General features: G+C 46.2%; 2 protein-coding genes across 6 annotated transcripts in view; one reads left to right on the plus strand and one right to left on the minus strand.

The window, feature by feature from the left end:
- The first annotated feature begins 13 nt into the window (after positions 1 to 13).
- On the plus strand, positions 14 to 13,919 carry KCTD10 (potassium channel tetramerization domain containing 10). Of its 3 annotated transcripts, none has more exons than XM_030026898.2 (7): positions 14 to 136; positions 1,734 to 1,947; positions 6,559 to 6,728; positions 7,581 to 7,670; positions 8,374 to 8,426; positions 9,160 to 9,355; positions 9,945 to 13,919. In XM_030026898.2, the coding sequence occupies exons 1-7, from the start codon at positions 134 to 136 to the stop codon at positions 10,161 to 10,163; spliced, it is 945 nt and encodes a 314-aa protein (XP_029882758.1). In that variant the 5' UTR covers positions 14 to 133; the 3' UTR covers positions 10,164 to 13,919. The 3 variants fall into 3 exon arrangements, with proteins under 3 accessions (XP_029882758.1, XP_029882760.1, XP_029882761.1); XM_030026900.2 differs by having other exon boundaries at positions 15 to 136; positions 7,584 to 7,670; XM_030026901.2 differs by lacking the exon at positions 14 to 136 and adding an exon at positions 1,000 to 1,176.
- The window catches only part of MYO1H (myosin IH), a 38,613-nt gene continuing 33,896 nt past the window's right edge, over positions 13,915 to 18,631 (minus strand). For all 3 annotated transcript variants that reach the window (XM_030026903.2, XM_030026902.2, XM_030026904.2), the window contains exons 29-32: positions 17,746 to 17,813; positions 17,234 to 17,331; positions 16,139 to 16,238; positions 13,915 to 15,197 (exon numbers count right to left, since the gene is read on the minus strand). In XM_030026903.2, the coding sequence (XP_029882763.1) occupies positions 15,174 to 15,197; positions 16,139 to 16,238; positions 17,234 to 17,331; positions 17,746 to 17,813 (290 nt within the window). In that variant the 3' untranslated portion in view covers positions 13,915 to 15,173. The remainder of the gene's footprint in view (positions 15,198 to 16,138; positions 16,239 to 17,233; positions 17,332 to 17,745; positions 17,814 to 18,631) is intronic.

Raw genomic sequence — 18,631 nt, forward strand, 5'->3', positions numbered from 1 at the left:
GGAGACCGAGCGGAACATCGGAAGGGTTTTGTGGCGCACCCGGGCCGCGGCAGAAGTGACACCAGAGGGGCGGAAGTTCCCCCCGCCCCGGCGCTCCCGCTCGCTCGGTCCGTGGGGCTGCGCTGCGCCGTTCATGGTGAGGCGGCGGCGGGGGCGGAGGGCCTGGGGGTGTCTGGGGGTGGGCGCGGGCGGCTGGCTGGTCAGCTGCGGTTGGGGGACGCGGGTGGGGGTCCTTCCACGGGGGGGGGGGGGGGGATGGCGCTGGCCTGGGGTGAGGCAGGATTTGGGGATCCGGCCCTCGGGGGGGGTGTCATGAGGCGTGGGGGTGGTTTCAGTCCCCAGGGAGGAGGAGCTGGGAAGGGGGGGGGGGTTGAGGGGTGTGGGGGTGGTCCAGCCCCCGAATGGGGGGGGACGGGGTGGTGTGGTCTTAGACAGCGGGGAGCAGGTACAGGGCTGCTGGGTGGGATCTGGCTCCCAAAAGTCGGGGTGCCCGCGGTCTGTTTTTCGTGTGTGCGGGCAGGGTCGGGTCCTCCCAGGCTGGCCCTTAGCCAGAGGCTGGTGTGGTTTGGGTAGGGCAGGCCTGGGGGGCTCGGGGTGCAGCCCCGCAGCTCTGTGTCTTGTCGGGTGGCAGGGTGCTGGGCTGCGGCCCTGGTGCGCTGGGTCATGCTGCAGCGCAGGATCCCGCTCTGAGAGCCTGGGCATGGTTTGTGGCTGAGCTGTGGGCATGTTCAGCTGCTGGAGGGAGCCAGAGCTGGGGCTGAGGCTGGTGCCTTTACCCTGGGCAGGCTCCGTGTCAGAGAGAACAGTCTACTGCGGCCATCTCTGCCCATCCCGCTTCTTCACCTTGTGAAACCCAGCATGGACATGTAACTACAGCTCCGTTCAGATTTGCCATCCAATAGTTCTGCTTTTCATGGCAGTGGAGCAAAAATCATTCAGTGCAGTAGTCAGCCAGCATGCTCTGAAAATTGTAGGACCTGGGTCTGCCTGAGATGGAATCATTCCATCCTGTCACATTGTGAGGCAAAACAGTTAACCACAGGGACGCAGCTTGATTAAGGATTTATCGTTAGCGGCTCTCAGAGCATTTGCAGTGCTAAGCTAATGTGTTCCTGTTACAGCGTGTGACCTCGTTAGCTGACTGGAGTCCACTTTGTCTGGGGACTACGGGCAGAGGTAGTGGGGGATGTTGGACATTGGGTTTTGGTGTGCTGAGAAATGTGGGAGGGCAGGGAAGAGAATGGGAAGCTTGTGTGTACTCTCTATAGAGCCACGTGTGTTTTAAGGAAAAAAAGCCTCAAAAAAATCTGTGGATAGTCTGCATTTTAACACACAGGAATCATCTGCTTAAGCTCTGTCTATTGGGAATTGTCCAATTACATACCAGATTATGGATGAAGTAAGAGCTTAAGCTTTAGAAGTTGTGAAAGAAATGAACACGGTTTTTGTGGGAAAGTATTGGCTTTTGCAGTGTAAAACACTGCTCAGCATTCACAGGGTTCTTTGCTGGCTGAGTTGATTTATGTTCTTTGGCTGGTTTATGTCACTGTCAGAAGGAAGACCAAGTTAAATGTCTAAAATGCTTGAGAACTTTGGAAAGAGACAGAGAGGAGCTGAGGCTGATAGTGCCCAGCACATCTATGACTACTTCTGTGTAAAATAACTGATGGTAACATAAAGTTGGGTGACATGCAGTGGAACTGTAAGTCTAACTGGTAACTCCTTGCTTGCAGGAAGAGATGTCGGGAGAAAGTGTGGTGAGCTCAGCAGTGCCGGCGGCTGCGACTCGCACGACCTCCTTCAAAGGGACGAGTCCGAGCTCCAAGTATGTCAAGCTGAACATTGGCGGTGCCCTCTACTACACCACCATGCAGACCCTTACCAAGCAGGACACCATGCTCAAGGCCATGTTCAGTGGCCGAATGGAAGTCCTCACGGACAGTGAAGGTAAGGGGCTTCTCCCCGTGTCCCTCACACCAGCTTCCTTCCTTTTCAGCAAAAATAGGTCAGAAGGAGTTAGAGAAAAATATTAGAGAACAGAGAGGGAGATCTAGTCACAGGCCCAGATATTTCTACATTTTATTAGTGTTAAAACTCGTAACTTGTACAACTGAGAAAAGATGTGGAACAAAAGACACGTATGACTTGAATAGTTGCCTGAACAACAAAAGGACAGTAAGAAGTCCCGAGGCTCCTCTCAGGCCCAGATAGCACAGGCTATCTTTTTCTTTTGAAATACTAACGCTAAAGCTCTTAAGCATATGGAAAATGGTGGGGATAGTGACTAAGAAACTATGAGTCAGGACTGGCGTATTTACTTGGAAGCTCAGAAGGCAGTTCCCTCATCTTGTTTCCTTACCTCAAATATAAGTATAAAATTTGCTCTGAAGATCTGGGGGGGGAAGGTTTATGAGCTAAAAGCCAATTTTTTAAATGAAACTATTTTCTTGCGAGAGTATTGATTGTTGGCTTCACTAAAACAAAACCAGTTGCAAAATTTTTAGAAAATTTGCTATAGTATTACTGACAATAAAAGGAGAGAGCTAGCAAATGGGTCTCTCCACATTAAATGTGTCTGGAAAGAAGGAATGTACTGTATGTCAAACTACAGTCTTCTAAAGCAGCAGCGCTCAAATACTTCACTTCTTTACCAGATACGTTGATTTTATCTTCTGCTGAGATTCTTTAAAACATTTATGTTTAAATTAAGAATATAGCTAAAACGTGTTTGTTATAACTGCACTGGTAGCATAGTTTTATGTCAGCGTTCTCGCTTTGTGGGAGTGCCACAATGTGTTTAATTGGAAGCACAGCTTTCTATTTGTGCGCTGACGTTTTGCCCATAACTATGTTTATGGACTTGGATACCTTGTCTTTAACAATAGCTACCACATCGCTGAGCCTAAAGGTTCAAAACACCTTTCTTGTGACTAGTTAATTATTTGAAAATTCTGTTTGAGCTTGCTGTAACGCAATACGTGTAATGTAGTATGTGGTTAGATGATTGGACTTAGTTTTGAGTGCTTTAGAATAGTCCATATTTAGAGGTCGTGTGGAACAAGTGGTGGATTTAGTAGGGCTCTTGTGATAAGCTTCCTTGAGATAGGACTTGGACTGGATTTGGAGGAAAAAAACTGTAAAAAAATACAACCTAATTATCTGAATATTCCTGTTTTAGCTGGAAGTCCTCATATTTGAGCTGGGGAAAAAAAGCTGCATTGTTCCGGGTGTTTTACCATGCCTTGTGCAAGTTTCAGCTGCTGTAAAGCCGTAACATCAACGCTGTAGTTGGTGGGCTCCACATCAAAGGCTCTCTGGGTACCTCTCATGGGCTGTGCAGGTTGCATGAAAAAGCCAGCCTTTGGGTCAAACTGAAAAAAAGCCTCGTCAAATGGTAATCGGCACCCTTACTGGGAAGACTAGAGGGGGTGTTCTGGTGGAAAAGTTGTGAACCAGTTCACTGAAGACCTTTCCCCTTGCTGCTAAGCTTCAGGCAACTCCAAAAGCATCCTCCTATCCCTCCCTAAAGCTGCCCTGTGTTTCACAAAATTTGATAATTCGAGACTTCCCAAGTCCTTCAGTTTGGAAATGGATTGGAAATTCCAAATTAATTTTGGAAGCCCACCCTGGCATGGTCTCAGTGCTTCCTCCCGGCTTCCTGGGTAGGTACCACAGGAGGGCTGGTACATCATGTTCCCAAGGCTCAGAGTCCATGTAGGTGCAGGTACTTTGGAGAGCAGCTGACAATATTACTGCTAATATGAGGGTAACTGGAGTTTCATCTGCTAAAATATCATGCTTGAGACATAAAATCACAAGTTTATTCTGCTGTGAATCCCACAGTGTCTGTGTGGGATTGTTCCATTTAGCCAGTTTGTGTTTTAATAGGAATTTGATACTTCCTGTATGTTGTAACTGAGACACTCCCATTGCAGTAGTTCTTGCTTTATCTCCCCTTGCCTGGCGTGATGCTGGAAACTGGGACAATAACATTATAGCTGCTAAAGGAAACTCTTTTTATCTGAAATTCTTCAAAATACTGCTAATTGGTCACACCCAAAATCTGGCACAAAACAAAGTGTTTCTTAGAAAAAGAAGCCAGACTTGTGGAGAAACTGGAAGGAGTAAAGTTTTTAAGTGTCTGTGGAATGTGTCACGCGGGGTCCTCCTCTTCGTTTAGATGCATTCTTCTGACCCCAGCACCATCTCCCCAGCTCTTTCTCAAAGCTTAACAATTACAACATGCTGCTAGTTGGGCAGTAGGAGAAAAGACTGGAGTTCTCTGGCAGTGGGTGGCAGATGATTATTTTTGGCTTAGAAATTGTTCATGAACTGTAGCAAATCAGCGTATTTTGAAAATTTTATTTTTATGATAATGAGCAGATAGAAGGATGTGAGTTTTCCAGGTGCATCCATCTGTTTCCAATTTTCCTTTCTGCAGTGTGGTTTTTTTTCCTCACTCCCCACTGCTGTTAACCAGTTGATCAAGATGCGTGTTTTTCATTCAGCTGCTAGTAAGACTGTTGAGCAGCAGGCAGTCTCCAGTGTCAGGCTACTATTTCATCTGTCAAGGCTTGGTCAGAAAATGTAGTCTGGTTTAGTTTGAGTGTTTGGATGCTGTCCTTGAGACTTCTGGTAAAGCAAAAGATAATTTCCTAAAAGTCTAGTGTGTGTACATACAGTTCATGGATTATGTATTCCTACGTCAGTAAATGGATCACAGGACATTTTTGTAACACTGCAATTAAAAAAATAGCTTTAAAAGACTACAGCTGAAGCCCACTTCTTAGGCTTTGCACAGGCGTGACTGAGTGGCAGCAGGGTCGCTTTCCTGTGAGTCATCTGGCTTTGGCTGTAGGCTTGGCTGTTTGGTTAAAACAGAAGGTTTTTTGAAAGCTATTTTAGCAGTCACTTGTATTTTGCAATGCTGCTTGAAATATTTTCTCATTCCACCCCCCCCCCCTCCCCCCCCCACTCCCCCCACCCCCCATGAAAATGAGCAATTCTGCTTTGGTTTCACCATCTGTAAACATAAAGTTGCAGCAGATTTTTACAGCCTACAGAGGGAATCACAGGGGAGATGATAACAAAGAAGTTTGGGGATCTAATTCTGCTCTCAGCCTGCCCTTTACCTCCCTACATGTTGGTGTACTCTAGTAAACTCTGTCAACGGCTGCATTTGTGGAATATGTATGTCCTTGTTTATTACCATGTCTTGCGCTCCCTCTTTGCTTTAAAATGGGAGATCTTGCTTTATATACCTCTGCATTGACAAATGGGCTTTTTTCTGCTCTGGTTGGTTAGGTATACTGTATTCATTAGCCTGGATCAGTCTTTTGTTCTTTGATTTCTCTGTCGCTAGTTCTCCTGCCTCCAGCTTTCTCGTTTGTTATTACAGTCTGTAAAATTACAATTGCGAGCACACATTGTGTTTTATGTAGACAGCAGGGTAACGAGGGAGATGGAAAGCCTGTAGTAAACTGCTGGAGAGTGTCTCAATTTTCCACAGAACAGCATGAAAGGGCTGTGTTCACTTTCCAAATTGAACCAAATGTTCAGACTTTACTAGTGATTCCATTCATGCAGAACATACAGGGTCTGCTTTAACCTACTTTCCTTATTTGTCCAAAATATGACTCCTTCCCCACAAACGTTTCCTCGCTGCATTCCTGAGCTGCAGCCCGTAAGAGTGGCCATCTGTTCATTTATGGAAACTCAAGCCTCAATATTGCCTAACATTTCTCAGGGTCCAGCCTGATTCAGGCAACAGACCAGCAACAAGAGGTGAAGTGCAGATCCTTTGATCGTCTGCTAACTGGAAAGCATTTTGGTTGTAGCTCTGTTTTCTTTTCTTCACGCCGTTGTCAGTACATAGCAGTGCTGGTGAGCTCCAGGGCAGGGGCTGTACATTACATACTGCTTACACATGCTGTAATGTCATGTCTTTCAGCAGATTAAGACATTGTGTTAGTAACTACTTTGTTCTACCAAATTAATGCACTTTGGGAATATAGAGACTGAAACAGTGTTTGCCATGACACTGCCAAGTCTGTGCTGCCCTTTTCTTGTCGACCTTTTTGCACATCTACTGGATCACAGCGGGTCCCCGTGTTGTGTTCAGGTGCAACAACCTTTAGACGGTCAAGTCTGGTTGGCTCGAGTACGCTGCCTATAAGAAACAGCCACACGTATATGTAACAGGGCCCTAAGATAGAAGGGAGGAAAATAATGTGTCAGGGCTTCGGGAGTAGAGGTAGAACAGAGCTGGTTGGTTTGAGAATGAGAAGTCTTCATTTCTCCGTTTCAGTTCATCATTTGTCAGTAACTGGGGAACTATGAGAAACAAGGGAGCTTCCTGCCTTACTCCCACATACTCTGCACTTGAAATGCAGGAGGCGATAAATTGCCTGTGCTTTCTGCTCGCCAGCTCAAGCAAGGAACTGGAGTTAGTGTCTTTTGGCAGGAACCTGCTTGGTACAGCAGTCCCAGGCCAGTGTCAAGGCCTTTTGCCATGTTTGCCTCTGCTTCTCCTGTACTGTGGTCTTCTTCTGTCCCTAGGCTGGATCCTGATCGACCGCTGTGGAAAACATTTTGGGACAATACTGAACTACCTGCGCGATGGGGCTGTGCCGCTCCCTGAGAGCCGCAGGGAGATAGAAGAGTTGTTGGCTGAAGCAAAGTACTACCTGGTCCAGGGGCTGGTGGACGAGTGCCAAGCAGCCTTGCAGGTAGGTCGTAGAGCTAAGGAGGAGTCAGGTTACTCTGGCTGCAATGCGGGGTCAAAAAGATGAGGCTGCTCTGGGTGGGAAGCAGCATCTGGGCAGAGCAAGATTTTCTGCTGGCCTCCACTTGGTGCCTTTTTGAGGCTGGGATGAAATTGAAATACTTCGTGACATTGATCTGCTGGAGTCTGGTCACATCCAGAAAAAGGTATGGAGTTATTCTCAACGTTTAGTGCTACCCAGTTAGAGTGAGGGATAAACAGTAGCTCAGTTTCCCTCCACTGACCCCTGGGAGTGTGCAAGGAGCAGCAGCCTGGCTCCTCTGCAGCGTTCTCTGCTGCCGTCAGGGTCTCACATGGTGAAATGATCTGTCATCAGTGTGAGCTTTGAGACAAAAGTTAATACTTCCACCATTGACCAGAATGGGGTAGGTCCTTCGGCCAGACCAGAGCAGCTTCTTCTATCCACAGTAGCCACAGGCTGCTGGGAGTCCCATTTTGTTCTTTGTTTTCCTCTGAGGTGCTTGGCTTTGGTTTGAAGCCATTGTTACTGGTGTCCTGTTTGAGTGAAGCCATATTCCACATCCTGCCATTTAAATTGGTACATACCATCGAGTCCCTGTGTTTGCAGAGTGGTAGAGAGCAGAAATGAGCATCTCAGGTGGTCCCAGAGGAATGCTGCCTGGTAGCTGGAGTGCCAGCCTGGTTCAGAGTGTGGACCAGAAACAGCTACTCAGTGCGGTGTAGGGATGGATTGCACACTGAACTCTTCAGTGCAGAATATGCAGGACCTTCCCAGTTGATATGAGGGTGCCCTAAGGCCTATTTACATTCAGCTGCTGTTTGATTCTTGTTTCAGCAGAACAAAGATGCATATGAACCATTCTGCAAGGTACCAGTCATCACATCTTCCAAAGAAGAGCAAAAACTTATAGCCACTTCTAACAAGGTAAGAGAGGCCGGGCTGTGCCGTGGCTTGGGAAGGTGCTGGCCTGCTGCCCCAGGCTTGCATGGGACCTTGCATGGGACCTTGACCAAGTAAAATGGTCTTTAGTTTTCAACAATGGGCTTGCTTACCCTAAAAGACATGCATTTCCAACTGTTGAGCTGCAAAGCACTGAAAATCTACAGCAGACTAAACATTTCTTCTGAATTAAAAGTCAGATGTTGCTCAGGCTGGGCCTGGCCATGTGTTTCTTCACTTAAGATATTAAAATAGAGGGTGTGGGCAGTACCAGGCTGATTGAGCAGATCCTCAGGGCTATTAGATCTCCCATTTATTTGTCCACTCTGGTTATTAATGACAGACGCTTTCTTTAGTTGAAGTGAACCAATGACTCCTGTTTCTGGAAGCCTGCTCAATGTGGCAGGTAGAGGGGAGAAGGCTGGTGATAATGATTAACCTTGGCAAAAAGGCAGAGAGTGGGTGAGAACAGATGATGATCTAGTCACAAAAGGGTCAGAAGGGATTGCAGCCCATTGCCGACCTGTGCATGACAGTTTTGCAGCAACAGTAGCAAAATCCTACTGGGCTTGGGCCTGATGGTGTCATGTACCTATTGCAGCTTCTCTGCTGTGGGGTCTTGGACTGAGCTGAGATTCCAGCTCTTACTGCGCTTCCTGTTAGCTGATCTGTGGTTTGTTTTTTACAGCCAGCTGTGAAGTTGCTGTATAACAGAAGCAACAACAAATATTCCTACACCAGGTAAATGACTTCAGCTGGACTTTGAAGTTTCTCATAGACTAAAATCCGTGATAAGCATTTGCTTTTTTTTCACTCAGAAGCAATGACAGATTGGTGCTGGCATGCACTCAGTTTTTTCCCAATTAATTTCAAACTTGAGTCAGAAGGGATCCTACTGTCATCAATGGAAGGCTAAGCGTGTGCTATTTCTGTGGCAGAGGGGTTCCTCTAATACTTAGGTGCAGCTGGCAGAGACTCCTGGCCAACTGCTGGCCTGCAGTCCCTGTGGGCTACAGCACATTAATTGAATACAGGAAGCATTCCATGGTGCAGTGTTCTCAGTAAGTGATAAAATCATCGTCTGGGACCTTGTCCCCCTTTCCTTATGTCTCTGTATGTTTCATGACATAATGCTGTTTCCATCCAGCTGGTGCTGAGCTTGAGCTTAGGAATTTGGGTGATAGAATGTTGTACACAAATTAAATGGCTTGGGACAGTATTATTCACAGTACTATTGATGTCGTATTACTGCTTCTTCAGCAGCAGGTTTTCCTGCTTGTACTAGTCAAATGAGTTATCCACTACAGTCCTGGATACCAACTGTAAACACTACCTTGGTAGAGACACAGTAAGTCAAAGGAAACTAGGCGTATGGGCCTGTAAATGCTCACTGTAAATGTCCAAACCCCCCTTCTATTCTGTGTGCTGTCTTAATTACCCTAACATGACTGCTGCCTTCCTTCATCTCTCACAGCAACTCTGATGACAACATGCTGAAGAACATCGAGCTATTCGATAAGCTGTCCTTGAGGTTTAATGGGAGAGTGCTCTTTATAAAAGATGTGATTGGAGATGAGATCTGCTGCTGGTCTTTTTATGGGCAGGGGCGGAAGATTGCCGAAGTCTGTTGCACTTCCATTGTTTATGCTACTGAGAAAAAACAGACAAAGGTACGAGTAAACCCCTGAATGCTTCCAGCAACGGGCCCAGCTGCTGTCAGACTGGCATTCTGACATCTGTTCCATTTTGAACACTCCTTTCATTGTTTAGCATCTCTATAGAATAATCAATGCCATTCAAAGTGGGAGCAGCACAGTGGAGCTCATCCTGTGGGTTCGTTAGGGCGGGGACTGCTTGGCTGTGGCACTTCACACAGGGCAATTGTGATATTCCATAATGCGAGTTCAGTCCAGTTCTTTATCTTTAGACAAACTTGCGCATTTAACCAAGTTTGGTTTACACCCCTGGGTAAAGACAGATCCTGGTGAGCAATGGCAGGCCTTCCCCGTGCCTTCTTACCTTTCCCAGGAGAAATCAGTCTGAGGGCAGGCCAGTGCTAAAAAGAAAAATTTGGTTGCTGGGTTCAAAAGCTGAAAGCAAATAAACAGAAAAGATTGTGCTAGGAAGGATTTTTGTGGCTAGAGTGCAATTAAGAAATTTTAAAAACAAAAGCGTAGCAGGAATTAAAAATGAGGTAACCTGGTGCCTGCAGTGACTGGCAATAGGTGAGAGTGACCTCGTTTCTCTTGGGGGGGGCAGGTGGAGTTCCCAGAAGCCCGCATTTACGAGGAGACACTGAACATTCTGCTGTACGAGTCCCAGGATGGGAGGGGACCCGACAATGCGCTCTTGGAAGCTACAGGAGGGGCAGCTGGCCGCTCCCATCACTTAGATGAAGATGAGGAGCGAGAGCGCATTGAACGTGTGCGAAGAATTCATATTAAACGTCCGGATGACAGGGCCCATCTGCATCAGTGAGCCAAGCAACAGCAGCAGACTGCGCAGCTCTGTCTGGAAGGTGCTGCCCTTCGTCTGATCGATTATCTGCAGCAGAGGACCAGGCGGTTTAACTTCTGTTCAGCAAAATCTGTAAATTACGTTTTGTAACAAACTAGATTATTTGGGGTATTTAAATGCAGTAGTTCTAGGACAAGAATAAATAAGGTTACTGGGCATACGATAGATACTGTAAGGACCTATTGAGCATCTGGAGAAATGCCCTGAATTTTTAGCACTCTTGTCTGCTATTTTGTGGCTAGAGAGGAAGAGGGCTGGCTTCCTTTGGCTTTAGTAATTATCCTGCACTTTAAAAACAAAACAAAAGAAAAAACAAACAAACAAAAAGGTCAGTCAGCCATACACCTTCCCGCCGGGCACTCATTGACCCTGTCTCCTCCTAGGCGTTCAGATGTGGGAGAAATGCAGTGATGTAAACACACCAGAGCTACTGCAGAGCTCCCTTTCTCCCAGGCCTGCAGGCGATAGGGTTGGTAGCTCAGGAGTGCCTCGGTGTGACTCCCAGAAGGACAAATGACACGTGCTGATTAGATTTCCTGTAGTGCTGGGGTGCAGAGGGAGCCCTCGGAACGTTGGGAGGGAGCAGGAGGAGCTGCTTGGGCTTGGCTGGCCAGGCGGCTGGCTGTGGCTTCCTGCAGCTCTCAGGACCTCCTCAAAAGGTTCAGTGGAGCTTCTACAGCACTGAACTGTGGAGACCCACCCCTGCTTTATCCATGCAGTTCAAAGGTGGAAGATGTTAAAATTCCTCCAAAAGGAGGATCAGGAGCAAATTGTATGTGTTTGCTTTTCCTTAGGGTGGTGTTGCTACCAGTTAGAGCTTCAATTTCTGCCTGACCCTGGGTCTCAGCTGGGGAGTTTATTTCCATCAGATGGCAGGTTGGTAAGCTGTGCTTTCTTTACTACAGGTAAAGCAATAGTCATTGCAGGTTCAAACACTCTATGCCAGCCTAGTGTAGGTAGGAGGCCAGCAGCCATAGTTCAGTTCTGTAACCAATACAGGAGCATTGTCTTGCTTTGAGCGAGGGCAACGGGAGTACCACAGGGAAGAAGAGTAGACAGTGGCCCAGAAGCAGTTATTCCTTGTTTGACTTCATCCTGAGCATATTCCAAGTCTTTTCAGAAATGGCAGCTGTGTGTGAAAGAGCAGAGCTAAAATGTTGTGTAGAGAAGACCTCTGTAGTCTAGTTTTCTAAGAGTACTTTTCTATTATAAATGAATATTTTATCTACCTCCTCATCTCTTGTTGCCTGTTGTGGAGTCACGTAACAATTATAGTGGAAGATCGTGTATTATTCAGTAGGGCTGGATGCTAAAGGATAATGAGCAGAACCACAGCTGTAATGGTTAATGTAACAAATCCTGAGAAGGAGAGAAACCTGATGTAGGAAGTCTTAAACTTGCAATCAGGCTGGCACCTTGGCAGACACCAGAGTGCTGTGGCCCATTCTAGAGATTTTTTGACCCTTCATCTGGAATATCTAGTGCTGGCCTTAATGGCCAGACATCTTATACAGAGCAGCAGCTCTGTGTTCCTGTTCCTCAGTGAGGTGGTTATTTGCTTTTGCCCAACTTCCTGCTGCAAGGATTCCTGCTCCTAGCTCAGGGCTGTTAATGGCATGTTAACGTTTTAAAAACCAAAGGTGTTGCCAGCATCACCAGCTACATTACTCCAATGCTTCTATTTGACATAGCAGTTACAGCCCAAACTATGTATAGCTTGTCCATAGAGGCTAAAGTAAAGCATTAAATGTTTGCTCAGTGGTACAATTTTGGGTCATCAAGTAAAGCTAAAAAGATTTCAAAGGTAGGCTGAGGTCATCTTTCTAGTAACCAAAGACTTTTTTTTCCTGTTACAGACAGCTGTTGTCTGTGGCAGATGTGGTTGTTGTACCTGTCTCCTCTACTCTTTCTTCTTTAGTTACTGATTTATAAGTAGGAGCTCAACAGTAAACAGTTATCCTGTAGTTCAGCAGCTTCAGCGATGTCCTGACGGTTACAGGGTTCTATTTTAAGCTGTACTTAACTTGTGTTTGCAACACACTTTGTAGAAGTCCATAGTGCAGATTGTCGTTGTGAAGGAGCCAGTGCCTCTCCCTTCTTACCTTCCTTATGTGATAAGTCAGGGAGTGTGGAAGGAAAGTCCTCTGAATTGCTGTGTTTCTCCAGCACTGTGTACTTTGACACTTCCTGGCATGGGCTGGGCTGTTTATGGGTTTCTGAGCATCTGTAACAGATCTACTGCCCTTGAAGGGGTCTAGACTCTGCACTGTGTAAAGCCATTTGGTCTAACTAACTAACTAACTGACTCCCACATCTCAGCAGTCCCACTGTGCTCCTGCCAGCCATCAGTGGGTAAAAAGGAAACACCAGCCAATGACTGTAGAATACGGTGGTAGTCCTGCAGCAAACCCTGCTCCCTTCATTAATGCTAGAGAGCTGGCTCTCTCCTGTGAGATAGGAGGGAGAGGCCATCTTCATCCTCAGCTGTGCTGAAGTACCTGCTTTCCCCATACAGTGCAGGGGAGACTCCAGCAACCCAGCCCTGGCTGCTCAGACAAAATCCAGTCACGTCCTGTGGTGTAAGAGCAGGTTCAGCTCCAGGAGGTGACATGTGTTGACACCAGTGCTAAGCACCTGACAGATCACATCTATGTGATTAACTTCTCTGTAAATAGATTCTTAACTGGCTTCAGGATTTCCTCTTTCAGGTTTTGCAAACTAAGTTCTTGAAAAACAGGGGATGATTATTTTTAATCTTTGTACAGTGGTTTACGTAGCTATTGGTTTAGTAAGTCACTCCAGGAGAGTTTGAGTAAGTTTAAGTTTTGTTACTGCATTTATGGGCAGACTCTGCCTTAACACACTTCTGACTTAACCCTCTGTGTGCTGTAGCTGTATAGTAAAGATGTACTGCTGTTGTGTTAGAACATCCTTTACCTACTGGCCACTTGTCCTTGGTCTGCAGAGAGGGACTTAATTAAAGCCATTGCACAAATGCTCTCAGCTCTTGAGCCTTTTTACAGTAAATGGTTTTGCCTCCCCAGCTTTCAGGTGAAGGTGGGGTACAGGGCAGCTGTCCTGGTCACAAGCAGCTCTTTAGGTTATCTAGTACTGCCTCATATTAACAGGGTTAATGCTTTGATTAAAGCTTTGATTCTCTAGCACCCCACACCAGACACTAATAGTGACAGTACAGCTGAGTAGAGCTGACTAAAATCCTGTGGAAGTGATTTTGTCCATCAGCATAATGCAGAAAAGCTGGACTAAAATCTCCACCTTGTAACCCAGTTAGGGCTGCACAGTAGAGGCAAGAGTGACCACCAGCCCCTGGGTTAAAGCTCCCCATCAGGGTGTTTACTCCCACCTGTATCCGTGTAGCTGTAGCACCAAAACAGCTGCTCCTGTATTTACATAAGGCAGGTTTTGGATCCCACCCTGAGTTCCACCTGCTGCAGGACAGTCCCTGGTTAGAGCCCTTGTGGAAGCTGCAGCCTTACCTTAGAGCACAGGGTAGGTAGAACCTTTCAGTCTTAATGGATTTGTTCCGTTTTGTGGACAATAGCAACAAATTCATCTGTTCTGTACAATCATTCCCTCCCCCTTTATACTTATGCACAAAAAAAGCTTAAGCTGGATTTCAGTGTATGATTGATGTTTGCAATATGTACTTTTTTTTTAAAAATATAACACAATAAATTAGAAGTTATTTCATATTTACATGCGAGTCACTTTATTACTTGTTTGAAGCATGCTGTCCTCATGATCCATGGAGCTGGAAGGAACTTTCAGGAAGCAATACCAGGCATCATCCTCCCCCCAGTTGTTAGTTTTACTTCCTGGTGCTGTTCATGGCAGAGACACCAGCAATCTGGCTGTAAGGACTCTAAAGACCCCCAGACTTAAAGGCAGCAAGTTGAGGATCTTCAGGCTGTAGTTGCAGCCTAGCCAAAGCAAGCTGGAGCTACGCAAGTTTGCCTCAACATGAGGTGGCAGAGTAAGCACTATGAACACAGAGAGCAGCTGTACAGCTGCAGCTTCCAGGCAGGAGGCAGCAGAGAATTCCCATCTTCCACTCCCTTCCCTTGTAGCTGCCCCAATACTCCTCAAGGGAACAGCAGCACCTACCACACTCTGGAGTGAGCAGAGTCTCAGCTCTGTGGGTAAAGATGAAGGTTCTTCAGCAGCAGGAGACTGGTTTCTTCTGAACTGGATTGCACCAAGCTAGCACATCCCTCTTAAAGAGGGGGCCTTTTGGTCATCTTTTATGGTTTTGCTTCCACTGCACCATGCATAGCTGCTGCACAGGGAGAACCAGGACAGCATTACTCTAAAAGTAAAGATCTTCCGCCACGTCAGAGTAGACAAGAAAGCAGCTTACTGATACTTCCAGATGAGCGGCTTCATATGCTGATATGCCAACAAAAGTATCAGCACCACCCCATCTGCTACATTTAACCGTCTCTCCACATGCCAAAGGACTAGCTGCTGGTTTTAAAGGCTTTGCCAGTCTGCCCAATAGAAAAGGTGTTTTCAGACCATAGTTAACTTCATTGATCTGCAATTGATGCAGTTCTCTTGGTGAGTTATGACTCAAAGTACAGCTAGAGAAGCCTTTTTGCTTCTATTTGAATCCTTCCCAACTGGTCAGAGCTCTCAGCTCTTACTGAGTCAGCACAGACACAGACATTTTACATGTGGAGCTACAACTTTCGGTTTAAACATTTCCCTGTGACTATGTAATGAGCATCTGTTCTCTCGGGAATGTTACAGCAACATAGCAGAATTTATTTAGCCATAGTTGAATAGTTTTAATCTATAAAAAAGAGCCTAAAAGATGCAAGCAAACTTTGAAATCACATAGCAGCCCTATGGGATCAAAGATTCCAGGGGACATGCAAGTGCTGGTCTCATCCTGCAGGCTCCTTTCTGTTCCTAGCCAAGACAGTGACCAGGAACAGGAACTGTTTCTCATCAAGACTTTGCCTGGGTTGACACCTGGGATGAGAAAAGGAAGGAGTCATTAAATCAAGTACAAATGTTATGTCCTTGAGGTGTCCTGCCTGTGGGAAAAGAGGTTGTGTTGTTTCTGTTTCAACAATTGGCATATAAAGACATCTGCCTTCATCTCTGGACTGCAAGGACAGCTAACCAGTGCCCTGAGGGTATTACACCTCAGCCTGTAATTCTTCCTTGGAGCTGTCAGCTAACAGTAACCAAACATGCTAAACTCACCCATGAAGCAGCAAAGACCCACATCTTTCTGTGTTGCTCCAGCCACACTTGCCATTTACTGCCTCGCAGCTGTAAGCTGAGGTTTAGCACACCTCCCTGCCTGACCATGAGCAAGGACAGAAGCAAAGCTCCCTTGTTTTCCATAGCTACTGACAGAGCCAGAATTTGTTCTCATTCTCTCTTCAGTGGCAGTTCTGCCAAGACTGCCACTGGATCAGGCAGATCCTTCCTTCTCAGATAACCTGCTTGGATGACAAGAAATGCTTTCCCTCCGTCCCCAACCAATTTCAGAAATAGCTTGGTCAAGGGAGGCAACAAGAGGTGGCAAACTTCACCTGAGTCCTCGTTTTGCAGGTGCACCTTGGATTTGGGGTCAGGCTAAATTCTCTGAATGAGCAAGCCAGGAGAGAGCCTTGCTCCCTCTCCCCACGCTAGCTTGAGAGAGCAAGTAGCAGTGAGAATTTGTGTGCAAGGTGCATAGCTGCAACTCCCAACACAGCGGTGGCCATCTGTTATGCATTATCCTGGGTAGGTAGATACTGACTGGGTAGTTACATTGTGCACCTCTACTCTGTAACAGGAATTAAGTTCTCCTGAACCCACATAAAGGGCCCTTGCTAGAACTTAGCTGTGCTCTCTGCAGGGGTTGAGCATCAAAAGGAGAAAGCACAAGTCATATTCCCAGTGTTTAGATGAGGCCTTACCACTGTTAGTTGTCCATTTTTGGCTTTGAAGACCTGAGGTTCCTGCCCAACCGTAAACACCATCGTCCCTTCCTTCCCAGAGCCAATGCGAAACTGAAGACTGCAAATACAGACAGAATTACTCATTAAATGCTTTCCTTGCAATAAGCTTTGCGCTAAGCCCCGTTTATTTCTGTTCCCTTGGCAAATCTCGTTAGATTAGAAGATCAGAGCCCTCCAGCTTAGGTAAATTTCCTAAACAATTGCATTATACCACACAACCCAGAAGGGTTTGATGAATGGAGCATGTCTGCCTGGTCCAGGCATTTGAATTTTCTTGGTGCAATTAAGTACTAGAAGATAAGCAGATCTGACCTGGAGAAAAACCACTGAACGCACAGAATCTAATTACAATTGAAATGCAAAGGCCAGAGAGAAAAGCTGGAGCAGAAGTACAGGTTTCATATGCCAGTTTCAATTCATATAGAGATTTGAGAGACAGACTGCATCCACCTGCCATTAGCTTGGTAGCGTGACTGAGAAGGTTTCTGTGCTCAGCAATCACATTTCAGGGACTTTTCAATCTTTGAGGGAAAGGAGCATTTATCCTGAAGTGACCCACAGGCTCAGCCCAGCAGGCTTTCCTCAGAGCTGGTGCTAATGAGATCTGCTGTGAAACCACTAAACCCACAACCTCACGCCCAGGTCACATCAGCAGAAGCCTGAAAAAAGTGTTTTTAAAGCACAGTCACCTATAAACAAGCTTGGGTTTTAGGCGGGTGGGTCATGGGCAACTCTTAGAGCAGAGTAGCACACCTAGCAAGGTGCAACCACAACCATCGTGGAAGCAAGCTTCATTAGCATGGGGAAAAGGTTGTAGTGATTTTTTATATATTTTCTTGTTCCAGCACATCCCATCTTGTTTCCCCTATGCCTGTGAAAGGAAGCCATGAAAACAACCGTACTACTGCAACAGACCTCATCAGCTGAGGGCACTGTCTGCTGGCGTGGTGTTAATAGTTTTGACCTAAGTAGGTCCAGGCCTAAAAGTTTTTGAAGGAGGTTCTTTATAAAATACAGCCTGCACAATACTACCCATTCAACTTCCTTCCTTACCTTCCCTGCACAACTTTAACAAGGTTTTGCTTATTGGCCAACATGCAGAGTTTAGTGACCATCTCAAAGATATGCTCACACTGAAGTATCACATCTCCCTGGAAACAAAAAACAAACAAACAAAAAAGGCATAAAGTCGGCTGGCATCGCCCCAGCATGCAAGCCATGCAGCAGCTGGGCATTCAGAGAAACTCCTTTCTAATGCTAGAGTAGTGAGTGCTGTGCAGAAGTGACTGATAACTACACAGCAATTACAAGTCATGTACAAGTTTGGTTCGTTAAACATCCCTTCCAGGGACCATTTAGGATATATGGCAACTTTAGCTCTAAAGAAAGGAAAGTGAAAGCTTTCATGGTGGGACAGCAAGAATGTAAAGGTCTAGCTGATTACAGAATTAGTAAGCATCAGTAATTGTGTAATCCCACTATTTCATAGGGAAGTATTAGAATTGCCAGCTACAAGACCTTGCTTGAAACCACAAGCTCACAGTATCTACATTACAACTTTCTACCTTCTGTTTGTTGTCCTCAGGCACATGAATGACTACAATCCCATCGCTCAGGTTACTGGTGGAAATACCTTAAAAAATAAAAAAAAATCCAAGAGTTAGAGGAAAAACTACCAAAGACAGTTCCATACCACCATCATCACCTTCCCAGCAGTAGGGTCCTAGTCCCACAGGGGCAGCAACTCTGGCCCCGACTTGTTTACCGAAGGAAGTCATGTTCCCAAAGGAGGGCTTTGTACCTTACTAAGTATATCCCCCTTCTTTGAGCAAAATGCAAAGCTACTACTTTGAAGAATTAATCTAAGTTTTCAAAATACCTTCTGAAGGTCACTTTATCTGTCATCCACTTGTCCGTAACACATTTCCAATGGGTTATTTTAAACACAGGGCATTAGTTGTTTGCTCCATGCCTCTCTATGCTACCTTTGTTTTGGTAAGAGAGAAGGGAAAAAGTATACATTCTACCCCTGGACTGTAGTTGAGACAATGGCAGGATTAAACAAATACCTACAAAATGGGGTAGGAAAGAGGCGGGTTTTTTTTTTCCTCCCCTCTATTTCAGCTGAAAGTGATGTCCACCTGCATTTAAGTATTTCAAAGAACTGTGTCCTCTTACTCATAATTTATACTTCAAGGAACTGCATGCTTGTGAGGGTAGGGAGGCTCTACAGAGAGATCTGGACAGGCTGGATTGATGGGCTGAGGCCAATTGTATGAAGTTCAACAAGGCCGAGTGCCGGGTCCTGCACTTGGGTCACAGCAACCCCATGCAGCGCTACAGGCTTGGGGAAGAGTGGCTGGAAAGCTGCCCGGCAGAGAAAGACCTGGGGGTGCTGGTTGACAGCCGGCTGAATATGAGCCAGCAGTGTGCCCGGGTGGCCAAGAAGGT

This window comes from Aquila chrysaetos, chromosome 9 (genome assembly GCF_900496995.4).
Source record: "Aquila chrysaetos chrysaetos chromosome 9, bAquChr1.4, whole genome shotgun sequence".
Classification (NCBI taxonomy): Eukaryota; Metazoa; Chordata; class Aves; order Accipitriformes; family Accipitridae; genus Aquila; species Aquila chrysaetos.